Below are 19,753 nucleotides of genomic sequence, written 5' to 3' on the forward strand. Positions count from 1 at the left end.
AGCCCCCATATTAAAATTTCAGCCCAGCTCATGGGTTTTTTATGATTCTGTGGAGGGATGATTCGTCATTGGATTATTCAGTAACCTAGCAGTTCTGAGACAGGAGGAATTTATCTAAAGTAAAAGAACTGGTGCTGCAAGCCTTTCTGGAGAATTGCTTTGAAGTTTGTTGTGCAAGTTACTTTGCTGGAAGTCTCTAACTAGAGATTGAGACCACAAATGTAAATAAAAAACACTTTCAAGGAAAATGCATGGGAAAGAGTCTGCATTAGATTAGATTAGCAGTGATTGCCTTTGTAGGACATTCTCCAGAGAGATGGCTTTTTCTCTGGAAGTCAGAGCTAAGTTCAGGATGATGAATTGCTGTTACTTGGTTCTGATCAGAGTAGATCACTTTTAAGTGATACTTGCTGAGATACAGTGTTTGGCAATTTGCCCCCCATGTTCATGACATTGAGCTCTTTTAGAAACTTCAGTACAAACAAGACTAGAAAAAGAAAAATACATGTAAATATTCAGATAAGAGGTCTCTTGTTCTTTTCTCATAGGAAAGTTAATAGGAATAAGACTTAATAGTTGAACAGTTTCCAAGTAAGGGAGAAATTAGAAGTTTATCAAATAAATTAGAAATTAACAAAAAAGAAAAAAGAACCAGTTGGCTGTTTTTCTAAATGAAACATTGTGATTTTCCTTTGGTTTTGAACATGACAACATTTTCTATTTCAAGATTCCATGAAGAAAGTAACTTCTGAATAAAGAACTATTAATCCTTAAGTGCACTCAGCTCATTCATGTCTTGGTCCTTCTAGATGCTCTGTGTGTGAAGCTCCTGCTATGGTAATAGCTGTTCACAGTCAAACAATTCAAATACCACCATGTCCTGAAGGCTGGAGCTCACTTTGGATTGGTTACTCCTTTGTCATGGTAAGTGCACTGGGACATACTCTGAGCTGAGGAAAGCATTTTTTTCAGGGTTTTGATCTATGGAAATTTAGTATCTGACTCTGTCCCTTCAGGTTTTAGGAGGGCATTAGACCTCCACCCTTTGTAGTGACTTCAAAAAGAATCTGATCATTTTCCCAGGCAAGGCTTGGGCATGGTCTGAGACACAGCTGGATCCAGAGGTGTTAGCACTTGGCAATGGGAGAGGGGCCACTGTGATGTGGGATGGGAATGGAGTTAAGCTGTTCAGATAAAAGCCATACCAGACCTTATGCCTCCTGGGCCAAGAGCTAGCCCTGGCTGGTTGCTTTACATAGAGTTGGCTTGAGTCCTGCTGTCTCTCCTGAAGGACTTCTGTGCATACAGCTGTCCCTGAAGCTGATATTCCTCATGTGTCATGCTGCTGTTGAGTGAGAGTACCTAATGTCATCTCTGGAGTATTCAGCTCCACCTTTTTGTTCCTCCTTGAGCTGAGCAGCAAAACAGCAGAAGGACACAACAGAGGACAAGCAGGGAAGTGTGAAGAAATATTTGTGCGAGAGAGTTCATTGAAGTTGCAGCAGAGGAGTTAAAGAGTCCCTCTCTGACCAATGCTTTTGCCTTCTCCTAGCACACCAGTGCTGGTGCCGAGGGCTCTGGCCAGGCCCTGGCCTCCCCTGGTTCCTGCCTAGAGGAGTTCCGCAGTGCTCCCTTCATCGAATGCCATGGCCGGGGCACCTGCAATTACTATGCAAATGCTTACAGCTTCTGGCTTGCCACTATAGAAAGGAATGAGATGTTCAGGTAAGTTCATGATTTATTTGTCACTCTTTGAGACTCAGTTGAGCCTTATCACTGAATAAAATAAGTATTTTTTGAATGTAATACAGGTTCAAGTATTGGCTGTCCACCAGCACAGTTAATTTATGTGTTTAGTTAATTACTTTTGTAACAGAAAGAATAAAAATCAGTAGCTTTCAGGGGAATTAATGAATGTATCATCAGTTAGTGTTTGCAATGTGTCATTTGTGTCATGTATTTTGCTTTTCAGAATATTCTAACAATGTTCACAATTCCACTATGTTTCTGATTGTATTCACCAAGTGGTAACTGGGATAGGCTGACATACTGATTGAAATTAGATTAGAATATAACATTTCCTGTAAATGGACTTTAACATATAATAGAACTACTTGCAATATGTCCAGGTGCTAAACTAAGTGAGTTGAACAATTATTTACCTTTCCCTAACGTTAGAGGAAGTATGTTTAAGTAAAATGCAGCTGGTGGTAATAGGCTTTGTTCTGGTCTTCTGCACATGAGTATTTTTCAACACAGGCTCTTTTGCTCTATATGAATGTTACTAATATGTTGGCATATAGGTCAGTTCCCTTGTCTGCATAGCTTAACTGGTCAGCAGACATTCCTCTGGAGTGCAGGTAATCACCCTTTTCCTCCACAGTCCTGACTGCTGCTCCTGTTACCCTTTGTCTCTTCATGTCTTCTGTCTAGATCTGTGAATGCTGCCTTGCCTGTCTCAGAAGGAAGCAGGTTGTTTAGCCAGTTTTCACTGTTTGTTTAGCAGATAGCTGTCAGTGGAGTAGGTAGAAAAACTGAGCACTGAGACCCAGTATCGCTGGGGCTGTAATAATCTCATTAACCAGAAAAACTACTACCACCCCACCACTGGTGTAAGCCCTGCATCCCTAGGAACGAGGAAAGCTGGTCAGAAGAAAATTTAGAGTGAGCACTACAGTTGTTTCCATTCCTCAAGTCCTACCCAGAGACCTCTGAGCTTCACATGCTTTTCTGGCTGCAAACTATGCCTCAGATTAATAAAATAATCCCAGATCAGGGGACCTGCCCAGCTGTCAGAAATCACAAATACTCCTCAATTTCCTGTAAACTCGTAATCTTTTTTAATGAAAAGCATTAAATGCAAGCACACCTTTGTCTGAAAATTATTTATCTCTAGCTGCTCGGAGTAATTCCTTATGACAGGTTAGAGACTCAAGGCTTTGGTTTATGTTTCTATATGACATCACATAATTTTCCTTGCCAGCTTTTCATTTGTCTTAAAAGTCACATGAGTTAGCAGAAACTCGTAAACAGTCAAATTTCAGCTTCTTTGCCCAATTTTATTTTATTACCCAAATTCTAGATTGTTTTCAAACTGCTGCTTTAACAGATGGTGTTCTAGGTTAAGGAAATGTTATGCCTCGTGAAAGAACTGAATTCTTCAGTAAGTGTGTGATGTTTAAAACTAATCTTGGTCACTAGTTGTGACCAAACTTGGAAGTGATTACACAGTGGAGAACTTAGGAACACCTTCTTGATTCAGCAGAGGCTGGAAGGGAGACTTGCATTCCAAACTGGTGTTGTCAGTTATGAACCTGAAAATTATTAATGGGTCTTTTAATTTCTCTCTTCTCCATAGGAAACCGACTCCCTCAACCTTGAAAGCCGGGGATCTACGCTCAAATGTTAGCCGTTGTCAAGTCTGTATGAGGAAAACATAATGACTTTTGAATTTCAACTAATTTCACACAATATGGTGCTATTCGTTTAACAGCAATGAAGCCTAGACATATATCATATGTACCTCATTGTTGTCCAATATGAAAACAGTAAAGTGCCTTTTAGGAACTTGCATAACTAACACACACTGCTTTACTGGCCCTGTCCTTGCTAAAGAAGAAAAGAGACAACAAAGATAAGCTTCAAATGTTGACCTGCCAAATGGCACTTTTGATCAAAGTATATGTATTTTTTATATAAATGCAATGCACTGATAGAATAAAAAGTCAGCATTTATCCAGAAAAAAAAATGCAAAGGTGCTAGGAGGTATGCAGTTCTGCCTTATACTGTTTGACCCCCCTTTCTCATTCTTGTATTATATATTTAGATTCATTTTTCTTCCCCAGATAAGTTTGTTACCGTTATCTACGTGTCTTAAAATCCCAGACTCTTGGGTATGTACTTATTGTTCTTGTACAAAGAAATACTAATGTAAAAAAGAGGTTTGGGATTACAGACTGTGGTTAAGCAACATGTAACCATCTTTTCACAACATAGAGTGCCATCCTGCAAACCTTTGCTTCTGTTTGTAGCCTTTAGTGCTGTCAGTATTAATGGGTCAACATCTGGAAGAGATTGCCAAATTGGCTTCACAAATAGGCAAGTAAGTGTTTCTGCTATGTTGGTACTATGCAGCTTCTTTGTGCAGTAGAACAAACTTTCCTGTGGAATAAAGAATGATCCAGCAATGGTCAAGAAAAAAATATATAAAAATATTTTAGTAATTTATATAGATATCATCCATTAGGCAAATCAAGCTCTAAGTTTATAGTTTCAAAAAGAAGCTTACAAAATTTTTCTTCTTTTCAGTGTCATGAATTAGGTGTTAAATGCCAAAATATGATGTGAAATGTTCATTTTACATAGCCATTTCAATGCTGAAGTTGCAGAGACTGAACCCAGGTTAATAGTTATTTGTGTTTATAATAGTAAATTCTGCTTTGAGCTTATAGTCTTTATTCTGTATTTAATATTTTTCAGGGTTTTAAACACTACTCACACACTGAATTACTTGATTTTGAAAAGTATAAGGCCTTAATTTTGTTAATATTGTGCCAAAAAAATTCTTCGAAGTGGCCTCAGAAATATTTCTAAAGAATTTCTATGCAATGATACCATTGTTTGAGCACGTCTGTGTCCAGAAATGTTTTATGGATTATTACCATGCAAATACCAAAAGATTTTTGCAAATGCCAAGGCCTTTGTGTAATTTCTTACATGTGTATTTCTTAGAAATACAAGTTTGTAATAAAACTATTTGTGTAAAAAAAAAAAAAAAACAGAAGAAAGGAAGACGTTTTTACTAATTTGTTATTAGCATTCATTTACAGCAATTAATTTTAATTAGCCACCAATAAATGCACAAGCTTGATGCAATCATAGATGATTTTTGTTTTGCACATCTTGCAGATGTACAAAGCATCTTCTAAAGGGGGAAACAGGGCACTGTACTGACACTTCTGTTATTATCTTGTAAGAACTGAAAGATGAAACATGAGAAACTTACCACTGAAATGTATTTGATATGAACACATTACAAAAACCTGCTGACTTCATCTCAGCTCATGGAAATCAACAAATTATGCATATTTTTCACTTTTCCTTTGAATTTTTCATTCACAAACAGAACTGAATTATACAGGATAAAAATTAAAATATCTCATATAACTTTGCTTTTAAGTGAGCAAGGTGAATCTTGGCTCTGGTTGAAGAGGAAATGGGCCATGCTATCATTTTCCTTGGCAAAACCACATAATTTGCTAAAGTTTCATGTTGTTTTCCAAAATTTGTGAAGACACTGTGGCTGCTGCTGCTGTTTTGAACTTGTCTTTCAATTAAAACCCTTCAGGACATTCTCTGACCAAATGGCTGAAGGCTCCTGCATAGAAATTGGCCATTTAATTTAGCAATGATTCTTAACTCTCATGGAAGTTCTGACACTTGATAATCTTATTTATAAAAGACCAGTCCTTACGAAAGTTCCTTTCTAGTCTATAAAATAAAACAGTCTGATTATGCCTGAGCAGCCTCATGCAGGGTTTTCCCAAGCACACTTGACATCTAGAAGAAGAGGAGAAGACTATCTAGGAAAAATTATTCAAAAATTGAGTCTTCACTGACTCAGAGCATCCAAACTGCTGTTCACACTCTACATTTTATCTCCTGGTCAACTAGGGATTTAATTTGCTATAGTCAAATTGTCTTAGAACTGCCCAACAGTTTTGGTTTATAAAGTTTTCATGTATGTTTAAATCAACTTGGTTATGAACCTTTGTCTTCTCAGTTGGGAGCATTTCGAAACAAGGTCCTTTAAAAATTTTTGAAAACTGCTTGAACTGTAGTTTGATGCCTTCCTTATCTAGTAGTAATTATTTATTCTGTAACCTCCAGCTCATATAATGACCTAAACCTAAAGATGCTATTTCTTCTTAAATCAGTCACTAAACTTTTTGGTGCTTATTGAATACCAGTCAGATCTCCTGAAAATGTGTGAATGCTAGATTTTGATGCCCTGGGTGAGGAAGAGCCTGTGTGAAACACTGCCTTGCTTTCAAAAACCTCCTAAGTACCCCATATTCAGGCATTTATGGCCAGTGTTGTGGCTACAATAAAGTTCATTGTGTGAACAGGCAACTGCTAACTCATCAGTTATTCAAATCGTCTTGCAGAAGCTTCAGTTTCAGGAGAAAATTTTTGAGTGCAGTACTTGAAGAGTCGCTGTCATGTTCCAAATAAATACATTTCTAAAACAGCAGGTGGTGCCCTTGCTCTCTTTGTGGTAACACTGGGATGGACAGCTTTACACTAATAAATACCCTTGGTCTCTAATCTGCTAACATGACCCTGTGCAATATATGACTATTTTCTCATGTCTCCATCTCTACTTTGACATGTTCTAGTCACCACCAATTTTCCTTTTGAAATAGGAATGGATCAGTTTCAATTGAAAACATTTCTATACATACTGCAAAATAAAAATGTAATATAATTAAGTGATCTGATATATATTTTGAAGCAAATGATGTCTTGGCCTGTGTGTCTTTTCTGATAAATGTACTTTCAGTTTCTATCTCTTACTTGTTTCATAGTGGTAACTTCCTTGATGAAATACTCTTTTTTCTATGTAACAGGACTCCTGAGAACAATATCTCCACACTAGGCTCCCAGAAAAGTGATTGTATTCTTCATGACTGAAATTGTATATGTGCATGACTTTTTGAGAATTCCTTTCCTATTTTCCATGTTTTATAAATCTGTAATGATCTGCACTAACTGCATAAGGTGAAACATAAACATGGAGCCAGGCTTGTGGATCTCAGAGCACCAGCTAAATAGAAAATACAGCACCTGGCACAAAGAAAGACCACTGACTAGTGGAAATGGCAGCTGCCTCAGTACCTGCCTGTATCTGCATCCCTTACTCTGTAAAGGTGGTTGGCCATGCCTGCCTGGGACTTCTGGGAGCAGACCAACAGCATTTTTCCAGAGGTTGCAGTGGAGCTTATCTCTCTCTGCTGGTCACGCCGTGGCAGCGATGTGCTGCCCACTGTGTTTCCACCTCTTCATATAGAAATTGTCTTTCTTATGATCTTCACATTCTGAATTAGATAACAGTGAGAACATGAGAGACCAGGGTGGGTACTTTGAATGCGTATTTTGAGCTCAGACAAATGTGAGACCAATGATGGATGGTGTGGCATACAATTAATCATTATTAAGAAAATAAGTGGCTACATGGAAGTGTTCAGCCTGTCAGTTTCAGAGATAAGATGGAAGAGAGAAGGAAATAATTCCACCCATCCATTATTAAAAGTATAGTATGAAATGGATAAAAATTGTGAATTTTTAATATTGCTGAAGTCCCTACAGCATAATTACAAACAAAAAATAATACAAAACCAATAATACAAATACAAACTTACTTTTAGCACCAACAGCTAAACTAGAAGCACATGTTCTTTGTGATGTACTAACAAAACAACCTCAAAAAAAATTTCTTTCTTCAGAGTGTAAGAGGAAAGTCCTTAAAAAATGCAGAGGGGAGTGTGTGGGTTTTGGCTATTTCTCTCTGGCAAACAATAAGCTTGTTGTGTTGCTTGAGGTGTTAATATCTGTGGGAGGATAAATCACTACTACTTCTCATGAGCACAGGAATGCTTCTATTGTAAGACATTTTACCCAGTCAGGTTTACTGACACCACCTTCTCTCTTCAGCTCCCACGGTAAGAGGATGATATTCAGAGCTGAATATTCTTACTTACTTTTCAGTGTTGATTTTTAAAGGTACATTCCTTTCCAGCTTCTCATTATCTTCAAACCAGAGAACAGAGTATAAATATTGAAAGGATTTTAAAATGTCTGAATCTTCTACATATGTTAGAGAATTGCCTTTTTCCCCCCTCTGGCTGTATGCAGTCAGCTGTATTTGTTATAATTGGTGTGCAGAGCACAGAAGACTTGACAGAGTGAAAGTTATAGATGGAACATGATCATTTGATGCTCTGTCAACTCCTGTCTCGCCTAAGAAAACATGTTAGATTTCATGCAGAATTGTGGCAGGATTCATTTGTCATCTCCACCCCATGAAGTACGATTTACGCTGTAGTAAATAAACATGTAAAATGGCTTGGGTAGGGGAGAAAGTCCTTGTAAAACAGTCTAAAGAGCATTGGTCAAACCTTTTTGCTATGCTTAGTGCACAGCTTTTAGACCAGTGTAACCCATGGCATGTTTTTGCTAGAACGTTCCTCTCGGTCTTACACCAGAGTGCTCATTTCTCACCATTGCTTCCTGGAAGAGGTTCAAAGTGAAGAGTGCGGGAACATGCCCGGTGTTGCCTTCTGCCAAAGCTTTTGTTATCTTTGTGGGCATAGTAGCTGGCAGTGGAAGATGTTCTCGTCTTCCTATTTCCTCTAAATAATTATAGCTGTATTTTTCCAGCCTAATTTTGGACATGAACCTGTTTGAGAGATGTGATCAAAGTGTCAACAAAATCATAGGGACTTGAAATGCAGTCACATGAATCCCCTGTCAAGAATTCCTTCTGTGTACCATTTTCAATAATGTATCTGGGAATCCCCACAGCAACGCTGATTGCCAGGGCAGTCTCAGTACACATTGTTTTATAGTTATATTGGGATCCACCTCCTACTTTCCTGGCCTGGATGTGTTGCAGTATCTTTGGGACCTCAGACTGGCAAGAAGGTGAGTACCAGACAAAAATGAATGAAGATTGCTGGTAGCTCTCAACATCTGCAAACAAAATTGCCATTTGCTCTCATTTCCACATTGACGGACTACAACTTTTTCACAGATTATTTTTTGCTACCTTTGATCAGTTGGGAACTGTCAACTGTCTCTGTTCAAAGCTAATACTATCCAGGCCTTTTGGCATTGTTCCTGAACTGAGGAAAGGACCTAGCCCAGGGCAATGAAAGATACACCCTGTCTAATTCTCAGCCTTTCTTTTCCCAATTAAAAAAAACACATAGAAAATAAAAGAAGTTCTGGTGTCCAAAAAAAAAAACACAAAGAAACCCCCACGACATTTCTCCTTCCCCTCTCTTCAAAGGCAAATCTTACTTCAGGGAAAGATTATGTCCTCTTTAAAATAGAAAGGAAAAAAATTGGAAATGGAAATCTGAAAAATTATTCCCTGGATTATATATTGACTTTATAACAACAGCTACTCACAGTAAGAAAGACAATATCTGAAATAATATAATCACCTATAGTTATGTGGGAATTTGAGGGATTCCCTGTAGAGTTTGGGATTTCTTAGCAGGAAAGCTACTGAAGTTGTGAAGGCTGAATTGAAAATAAGTCTTCTGAACACAACCGTATAAATTGGAAATAAAAAATTGTATTCAGATTGCAAAGATTACTGGGATTGCTTGTGGTGCAAACCAGAGGCACATTTCCTAGAGGAAGTCACTGTGACTGGGAATCACAGGTACAAACAACTGGGACAACAGTTGGGAATCTGCTGAGATGGGGTGCTCTGGAGCTCCTGCAAAGTGGCACTTAAGAGAACTGACCTAAAAAATTGAGTAGGTCCTACTTGTCAAAGGGCAAGGTTGTCTTGAGAGGACATTTGTGAGGAGGATCTGAAAGCAGCAGCCAAGGGTGGGAGCCACCACTATGAACATTATGGCTCTTCCGTGTGGCCTTGGTACCAAAGCATTTTTTGGGCATGTTCTGTACTCTCCTATTGTAATCAGAGAAATCTTGCCAACGCAGGTATATTAATAACTATTTTCAAGAAGTAGTTTTCTTCCAGAAACACACAGTAGAGAGGAAATTTTTAAAGGTTTTCTTTTCATCAGGCAAATTGCAGAGAATCACAGAGAGAGGGAAAAAAATTGTAGTTGTTTGTTTGCTCTTGCAAGGCACTGAACATGACCTCTCAGGAATGTGTAGGAGAGGAAATGAAAAGCAGACGTGGGAAGCTGAAAAAGCAGTGCTTCTCCTCTATCATTAAGTATATAATAAGGTAGATTACATCAGTTGTTGTCCTAGTCTCCCTGGTGAACAGGTGTCATAGATACAGCACTGTCTAATCAAATATTAACTCATCATGTGGCAGCAGTGGAGAGGGAATGTGTAAGATCATCTACCTCCTTTCACATGTGGCCAAGTCTTCAGCACCAAGGTTCAGCAAAGGACATTCTTATCATTCCTATGGGTTCTTATGAGTGTAATTTTATATAGTTGCATAGATTCACGACAACTGATTTTTTTCCTGCTTCCTGAACAAAAATATGTTAGATACAAACATAAGAATGTGGCAAACTCAGGAAAAAGTTATGTTTATGTACATTGTTATGCAAGGAATGCACAGGAGCTTAGTACTTCCTGTCTTCAACCTTTACTTAGAATAAACTGATATACAGGGTTTTTGTTTCATGTATTTCTAAGTTGTTTACAATTACAAATAAATGTCATTGCTCCTGTGAAAGGGAGATGTCTTGCAGTTAGTTAGACAGGGAGTCAGTTCTAAACTCTTGGACCAGGTCTGTCCCTGCTGGGTCATGGTCTCCCTAAGTGTCTGGTACTCCTGAATGGTGATGAAAACTTGTTTAGTTTTTGATTATTCCATTGCACTTGCTAGACTTTTTAATGTATACAACTTTACATAGACTCTAAAGTGTTGCAGTGCTTTTAAAATGACAGCTGAATCAGATATGTGAGTATTGTACATAAGATACCAAATAACCTGAGGAAAGGTGCCTGATGAGAGTCACTTTCTAGCTTCTCAGTCACTTTCCTGAAAGAGGAAGAAATCAGTAACATGGTATTCAAAGCAGTGCCTCCAAAGCAAAGTAGTGGTAAGTGAAATGAGGCAAGGTTTTTTTCAGGAAATACAGCTTATCACTTACTTTATTTTCTTTGGGCTCCAGAAAGAGTCAGTATAAAAGGAGAAACAAACACTAGGAGAGGTTATTCTGCATAACCAGGTATCCTGACATATGGATTTTTACAAGTGTCCTCTTTGATCCATCCTAGCTGTCCTTTTTCCAAGATGAGAGGCCTAAAACTCCTTCACAGAGTTTCAAGGAGGGGATTAGAAACTCCTGCTATTTAATAAAGAAAGGACTTAGTAAACTGGATGTAAATTGACCTTAAAAAATCAGCCAGGGGAGTCTATTGTGACCATCAAAAAAGGGAGATTTGGAACTATTTTTTCAATAAGAATGTAGGTACAAAAAATGTTAAGCATTAAGACCTGACAAATTTGCATAGCTAGTTGGTGGGATTGACTGGGCTAGCAGGACTGGAAGGATAAAATGGTTCTAAGTAGTAAGATGGTGGGGGGAGTGTGGAGTGAGCAGCTTAATGGTGCTTCATTTCCATCTGGGCCCAAGCCAGCACACCATCCCAAGCTGTGTTCTCACCAAAGAGAAATGCAGAGCTCTTGTCCATATCTGTAGTTTCTTATTACCAGATACTACCCTTCTATGTTCAGATGAGATTCTTATTATGGATCATATCTCTAAATATATATTAAAATAATAAATATAATGCATAACATATTAAATCAACAGGGTTTTTAATACATATTTTACCTCTAAGGCCTATTAACCCATCATCTGTACTACTTGTCGCAAACATTATTGAAAGTCATCTGACATAAGGGTGAACCCAATCTGTAATAAGTAAGAGGTCTTGCTCATTTAATTTTAATTATTCATTGAAGGTGGAAGATGTGCCAAGAGCTGGAGAGCTCTAGGTGCAAATGTGAGCTCTGGCTCAGCTCCACCTTGAAGGGAGGTACAGGTGCAGACTGTTCCCTTTCCAACCTGTTTGCTTTTGGGAAGAAGCCCAGCACAAAAATTAAAAAGGGGGCAGACAATCTGGTCATGAGCTCTGGCCTGTTCATGGTGTGGGCAGTTAGTGCATTAGGAGTGATGATATATTGTGGGGTAAACTTTCTCTGTGGCTGGGATGTGACCAAGGTCCTTAACTTAAAAACACCACGCCTGCACTACCCTGCAAATACGGCCGGTGTTACCCTAGTCTGCTTCTGCTCAAGTCAGTGTCAGTTCGTGGGAGAAAAGAGAGTGAGGTTTAAACATGTTGTGATGTATTTTAAAAGAGGCATTCAAAGAAAGCACTGCTGGGCCACCTGTTGATGATAAAACCTTGTCAATTTATTTGAGATTAATTGAAGATGTCTCCGTGGGTTCTGTATTGTATCACCGTCAATATCTTTCAAACACCTTAATATGACAGAGTCAGTGAGAGGAGGCAATCTTCTTGAACTCTCACTTCTGGAAAAGAGACCAGTAAAGGCTTGTCATCAGTTTCTATTGATACGAAATATTTTAGCAAGCACTTGCCATTTTAACTATTGTGGGGAAAACAAAGTAGTCATCTGCCTCCTCTAGGAATTTTCATAGCTCATGAGACTAATAGTTGCTGTCAGGTAGCTGGAGAGCTTTTTCATTAAGCATAACTCACAGCCTTTTTGCATTTGGTATTGAAAGCACAGGCTCCAGCGTTATGCTACCCAGAACATGCTACATATTTTAATAACTTCCTAGAATCACTCACCTTTTGAAAGAGGCACAACATTGTGCTGCAAAGCACAGAAAGAATAGCAGTGAGTCTACAGGATTCATAATCTCTGTACAATTTGGGCAGAAGTGTAATACTCTCATTGAAAGGCACTGAGATCAGGCTCTGGTATGATCTTAGTGAACTTATTATCCTTACTTTTATGTCATCCTCAGCATGTGCTGTGACTTGATCTAGATTTAAATTTTTTAAAATAGCTGTTTTATTGGTGGGTCACAGAGGGTTTGTTACAGAAGAAAAGAAACACAGAATAGAAATAGTCTCTTGTTTTTGTAAGAAGTAAAGGCTCATTACCAACAGAGAGATTCTACTCCAATAAACTTGTGCTGATGGGACAGGTTTAAGCACTTAATCCTTTTTCTGCTCCTGTTATAACAATTCCTAGAATATGGCAATGCTAACAGGATGTTTTTCATAGAGATTAAAAAGGATTATTCATTTTAGTGACTCATCTCTAGCCAGTCCATTGTTGAAAGCTCTGGTTGATTGTACAAACAGTGTGTTTTCCTAATGAAACTGAAGAGATCTGGTCCTTTTCAGCCACCATCTATTCTGACCTTTGTTTGCTGTCTGTTATCAGTATAACAGTTAAAATCCCAGCAAAGTCTAGTTCTCTTCAGCGTGTCCAGTGTGTTAGCCCAAATATCTGTCTCCTGCTGTCCTCTAGCCCTACAGGCTCTTCAGAGACAAACACCACCACAACGTGTAGTGTCCACTCTGTTTTGTTTCAGAGTGCTGTACCCTCTGTGTGTCAGTATTAGGGACACTTACTCATCCGGTCCTGCATAGAAATTCTGGGAACAATAGGTCTGAGAAAACTTTCTGCAACAAAAGAAATTCTCTTTTGACAAGATAAAAGGTACAGCTGGGTGGACGCACAAGAGCAAGTAAAATTCTTCACAAAAAGACACAAAAATATCTTGCTTTTTTACAGAAAGGCAGGAATTGTGCTGCTGAGTAAGGCTCTCAACTCTCATCTTCCTCTGCTATATGTAGAAAAAGTCTGTCCCTTTTATAAGGGCAAACTATAAACTCCTGGTAGAATTAATTTTGTGTCCTTTTAATCTGCTTGAAAAAGATTTAAATAGTGAGAACAACAAAAGCCTTTATTTAAAAAATACAGCCAAGCTTGGAATATGCCTTTTAACATTAACTTTCCTGGTACAATTGAAGAGCTTCTTACTTTATCTCCAGAGGGTTATCCGCAAAAAGCCTCTCACTAATTTTTTTTTTTTTCATATGTGGGGAAGTGATTTGCTTTCTAAGAATTACTTTTAATCTTTCAGTTTTTTACCTCTTCTTCTGGCTTGTTACTTACTACTTTATGGTCAAGAATTACCAGAAGTCTTTTGAAGTATAACAAATGCATATATTCAAGATAGTTTTTCAGTTATGTTCTCTAAATAATTACTTTTACCAGTAACAAAAGTAATTTTCTTACGTTATAGACAAACTGGACTTCAATTAAACATCATGAAGCAAAAGTTTCCTGGAAGAATGATTTTCCTGTGAAATAGGAAATATATGTTCTCCTGACATCATTGACATAACACATACTGCCATCTGGGGTGTTCTGAGAAAGCACCTGGCTTGCTTCCTTACCTGCTGCTCTCATCCTTTCCCAGTGGTCACATCAAAATACCCTACAAATGCAAAAAAGTCATCATATGTCAGCCCTTTGACCTTACCTAATGCCATTTGCTCCAGGCTTTTGCAATTAGATTGCTCATCCCCATTTCTTGTGGGCAGAGGAGTTGAAGCAAAGATGCCCAGGAACCATGGGCTGGGAGTAGAGCTGGAGCCCAAATCCTTCACACAGCACCTACTCCGAGGCCACGTCCACAGGCACTGCTGTCTTTGTGCCCACAGCTCCTGCTAGTTGCTGCCAGTACTTTACAGCTGTATAAAACCATTACTTCTGAACTCTTCACAGAATCACAGAATGGTGGGGTTGGAAGGGACCTCTGGAGATCACCAATGCTCCTCCTAAAGCAGACTCACTGAAAGCAGGCTGTCCAGGATTGTGTCCAGATGGGTTTTGAATGTCTCCAGAGAAGAAGAAATCCACAACCTCACTGAGCATCCTGTTAAAGTGTCTTAAGAGATCTTACGATAATACTACATTTATAGAATATTTTAATATAGGATATTATAATACTTACTTACCCCAAATCAATTTTACCTGATATTAAATTCACTTTTTCTGCTCTACTTTCTTTCTCTGTGCCTAGGTAATTGAATTCTAGTGAAGTGCTTAATCTGACACGTTACTAGATATGTGTCTTTGTGTAGGTCACTAAGAGTACATTAGGAATGCAGTGACTTTTGTCATTCAAACTATCACATCGACCAAGCCACTGTAAGTGTTAATGATTTTACAACTGACTGCACTTTGTTATGTCTCATATTGGCATATTGCCAAAGAATGATTTTTAAAAAATTATTTTATTTTTTAAATAAATAAAAAATGCCCTTTTCTTTCCAGGTTGGTATCCTCTTACATGGTATTATAGTCCTTAGGTACTTTCAGAGGAATGTGAAGACACATTGAGTAAGAAACAGAAAAAGAGGTTAAATTGCAATCAACTCCCTGTCCTATGTTTCCTTTTTTTGTGGCAGATGGCTGAGGTTCCTATTACACTGTTCAATCTTCCAGGGACTGGAAAGAAGGTATTTCACTGCCCTCAGGAACTCAAGGCGGTTTGTATTATAATGAAATAGCAAGAAGTTGTTTCAATTAGCGCAGTTGCCAGGAAGCTCCCAATATATATTATATCTTTCTCATGAATCTGCTTTCTTCTTACCATAGGCTGAAGTAAGAACAGTAAACATATTAAAAATCAATATAATTTAGTAATGTATGATGGAAAGAACAAGCAGGATTTTTCTAGAACTTAGACATAAATTGTCCGTTGACTACTGCTGATGGCTTAATCTCCTCTTCGTTCTGTGAACATTAGGATATGAGGCCAGCTGGGGTTTACGAGACACTTCCAAAGCATCGTTATTCCAGCTAGAAATGCTATCCGCTGTGAAGTCAAATCCCCACAGTGGAGGGAGGGAGGCTGCTGAGTCTTTGCACTCTGCCAGAGCACAGGCGCTACCCTGATTGAGTGTAGCCCAACTGGAGCCACAGCTATGACAGGACACTGAGCAGAGACGTGGCAGCCTGGAAACTCTGTCCCTGGTCATTATGCTCATTGCTGCTATAAAAAGACTTCGGCAATTATAAATTTTGTCAGAACATTCTAATACGGATGGAAGGAGAAGGTCACTTTGAAAATAGCTCATATTTATTTGTCTGTCAATGCTCATAAGAAATTATACACATGCACCAGATGCTAGACTGGCTGTGCCCTTTGTTCATAACTCTGGCAATTAAAACAAAACCAAGAATGTTCAAGTGGTATAGTTTTAATAATCCCAAAGATTAGCAACTAATCCCAAACCATAATGAATTTTCCATCAGCATGACTGGTAGGTCACTGTCACTATAAATCTAGTCTAATAAAGTTTGTTACCCAGAGGAATGCTCATGGAGTGGAGAAGAAGAGAACAGAAGCCAGGGTCAGTGATGGAAAAAGTAAAAATAATAAAACTTTGCCTGGAAGGTACTGTATTAACAATCAGTAGATAACAAAGCACTCAACTCTACTAATACTCACATACTCCAGAAGGAAAATACCTTTAAGGAGGTACACCCATCATCTTTTCCATTTACATAGCTTTCTGTTCCATTTAATCCAAATAATACCATGTCTTTGTGTCATTAGTAGAGTCCTTGGTTTTATCATGAGTGTTCTTTGAATGACTGCTAGGCGTGTTGGGTGAAGAGACTGGAACTTACGCTCAGGTAACTTAATTCTGGACAAAATGGTTCCAAGTCAGTAATGCTCTACAGAGACAAAGATGTGTGAGGAGAGACACAACCTTGGCAAAATGGGAAAACACTACTCTGTTCACAGCATGCCTTTGCTGAGTATGTCATGGAAATATTACCAGCGTACCATGAAGTTCCAAAAACTCAGTCCTAAACTGCTCTTTGCCACCCACAGACACCTGAGGCCAGGGCCTATGGAAGTAGGAAGTTCTGGTGCAGATTAAATATCTTAAAACTGTGAACCAGAAGCCTTCTCTTCAGAAGCCAGGTTATGTGCCAGGGAAGTACTTGGGATTACCTTAAACTCAGTTGTGACTAAACACTGACATGACACCATGACCTGAGGGAATTTCTGAAATGGTATCAAAAACATACCCATGTGAACAAACAAACATTTGACACTGACTCCTGCAGTGCTGCAGCCTGGATGGGTGGACAATCAGAGCAGTAATGGCCCAGCTGGATGGTCAGGCTCAGAGTCTCAGGGTCAGGGGATCATTTTTCTGCCTAGAACATGCTGCAGGGGAGCTACCACAGAGTCTATCCCAGGACCTGTCCTGCTTCAGTTACCTGGAAGAGGCTGTAGAGCATATTCTCACCAAATAATACAAATTGCTGGTGACCAGCCAATACTCTCCATGGAAGGACTGTCTTTCTGAGTCTCCTAGATAGGCTGGAGGGATGGGCCAACAGGAAATGTACGAATTTCAAGAAACAAAATGCAAAGAGCTGGGAAGGAAGAATCTCTTACAATCATACAGGCTGGGGACAGCTCTGGGGAAGGGGCTCTGGGGCAGGAGCTGGGCAGGAGCTGGTAGCAGAGACAGGCAGCAGCGCCCGGGCTGCAGCAGCAGGAGCACAATGAGGAGCTCGGGGCAGGAGCCCGTGCCCAGCACTCGCTGTCAGAGCCCACCTGGGCAGCACCACTTTGGTGCCCCAGTGCAGAAAGATGCCGAGAACCGGAGCGAGCTCACCCTGCAGTGCTCAGGGCTGGAGCCTGGCCCCGTGAGCAGAGGCTGGGGCTGGTCCAGCCTGGGCACAGACAGCTTTGGGGGCACCTCACAGACACCCTGAGCTCGTGGGGAGGGGAGGGAGAGGAGGCAGCAGAGCCCTGGGCAGAGGAACTGCAACGAGAGGGCTCAGGCTGGGCACTGAAACATTTCCATGAGGACAGGCAGGTCCTGCACAGGGAGGCTGGGCAGGTTCCACCCTTGGGGGATTATGAAACCTGGCTGGGCAAAGCCCTGAGCAACCTGGTCTGACCTCACTGCTGGCCCTGCTGTGGTGTATGAGGCACCTCCTGTGGTCCCTTCCAACACAAATTACTTCATTATTCCTTTATTCTAATTAACAATATTAGATGTAGGACCATGAAGAGTACTATTCCTGTTGTGATGCTATTCCCATCTAAATATGCACTGGTGATAAATCCTGGCTGGAGACAGTCACCTCAACCCCCTGTGTCTTGACCACTGACATAAATCAACCTACACTTTGTTGACTCAAAAGCATTTAAATATAGCAGTCATTTTTGCCCATTTTTTACTCAGAATGGCAGATTTGTCAACAGTATACCTCACTGCTTTTTCTCCAGTATAGGACCAGATTAAGACTTCTTCCCTTTTTTTCTGTTACTGTTGAACTGTAGTTCATCACCAATATCCTGTGATGGACCTGAGACTTGAAGAGGGTTTTTTTTTTTCCAATTTGTTCTTTTTTTAAAAAGCTCTGTTAAAATTTTGAATTCTAGTAGTCATTCACTGATGACTGGTGACTTATTCCTTCAGTTTTTTGTTTCTCTTCTTCCTTTTTAAAGTTAAAACCTATGATAACTGACTTTTAATTTTTTTTTCTTCTCAGATTCTAAATCTTTGTTTTGAGGAATTAATTATTTCTCTGCATCTTTTTCTTTATAATCAATTGCATTTCTTATGGTTTCTCCATCACAGTGCTTTATTTAGCATTCAACAACTAGTTCTTAAGCATTTCCTCATGTGCTTTTTAAAAGCATTTCTTGCTCTAGATATACATTCCAGTCTAAAATGTTGCCAATTAGTTAAAACATTAAAAAAATTGCTATTTGAAGCTTGATAAAATGTAACACTGATTAGTAGCAGTACTGTGGTCAAATATATTTAACCCAATCAAGATCATTGATAGACAGGCAAACATAAATATTGTAAATCTGCAGTGAATATTTCCTTGTCCAGCAAAATGAGCTCTAACATGGCAACTCTCTTATGTTTTATGAATATTTTAGGTTCTCTGTAGTTATCTTAGCTAGATCTTCTCCCAAACTTAATCACTAGCATATTTTCAGACTCCCATGAAAAGCATCTAATGTCACTTATTTTTTGCCACCACCTAAAAAAATCAGGCTCTTTCTGTAGAAGTTCCTAAATCTATTTCCTATAATAAAAATAAAACATAGACAAGGTGAACTCCAGAGATCCCTTCCAACCTCAGCATGCTATTTGTAAATGTGACTTCTCCTGCTGTACCTTCAGTATGCTCTTCTGTGCTCAATTCCAATTTTTTAACATCTACCCTATCATTTTTTATATGCTTCTCACTGTATACATGAATGGGATACAAAAACCTGTATACTTCAAGGACTCTTGAATCTGGACAGCATCATAGAAATGGGATTCAGGCTCAGAAGCAATATCTGATGTCTTAGCAGTGGGATCCATAGACTCTCTGCTTTAGATCACAATGCTGGTGCCACAGCCTTTCTGGACCCATAATTGCCAAGATACCTTCCCTGTTAGCTAGCAAAGCTCTGATTTCTGGTAGGGCAGGACCATGGCAAGAGTAATACAAACACATCCAGGAATGCAGAACACACCTGACTCTGAAAAATTAAAGTATTCCATGAAGACCTTCAAGGTTCATCTCACCCTTCTAGCATCCCCTTGGTTTGAACAGTGGTGCTGCACAATTTATAATTTCTTCCTGATTTTCTTTTTCTTACAGAACTTGGGTCCAGATTGCAAAACCCAGGACTTCTTCCCTCACCAACTTTCTAGGAAAAACACTGACAGACAGTAGCCATTTTTCCTGAGTATGGAGACATGCTGTGCTCTGTTAGCCCAGGATGTCTCTGCCACACACCTGAGCCACCCCTTTCCCACCAGAGTACCAAAAGTCCTTACTAGTGTCCATCTTCACCTTGAAAAAGAGAGAATCTACAAAACAGAGCTACCTGACCCGAGTTACTTTGAACACTTGTGAATCCAGCCAGTTGGAGAGGATAATTAAGAAAATTTATGAAAAAATTATGTATTTAATGATTT

The 19,753-nt window shown here is 39.2% G+C and overlaps 1 protein-coding gene across 1 annotated transcript in view; it reads left to right on the plus strand.

Annotated features, from left to right (window-relative positions):
• Nucleotides 1–6,251, plus strand: part of COL4A1 (collagen type IV alpha 1 chain) — a 121,417-nt gene extending 115,166 nt beyond the window's left edge. The window contains exons 50-52 of the mRNA XM_041472308.1: nucleotides 810–924; nucleotides 1,553–1,725; nucleotides 3,359–6,251. Of these exons, the coding sequence (XP_041328242.1) occupies nucleotides 810–924; nucleotides 1,553–1,725; nucleotides 3,359–3,440 (370 nt within the window). The 3' untranslated portion in view covers nucleotides 3,441–6,251. The remainder of the gene's footprint in view (nucleotides 1–809; nucleotides 925–1,552; nucleotides 1,726–3,358) is intronic.
• The last annotated feature ends 13,502 nt before the right edge of the window (nucleotides 6,252–19,753 follow it).

The sequence above is a fragment of the Pyrgilauda ruficollis genome, unplaced genomic scaffold (genome assembly GCF_017590135.1).
Source record: "Pyrgilauda ruficollis isolate IOZ18807 unplaced genomic scaffold, ASM1759013v1 scaffold29, whole genome shotgun sequence".
In the NCBI taxonomy this organism is placed as follows: domain Eukaryota; kingdom Metazoa; phylum Chordata; class Aves; order Passeriformes; family Passeridae; genus Pyrgilauda; species Pyrgilauda ruficollis.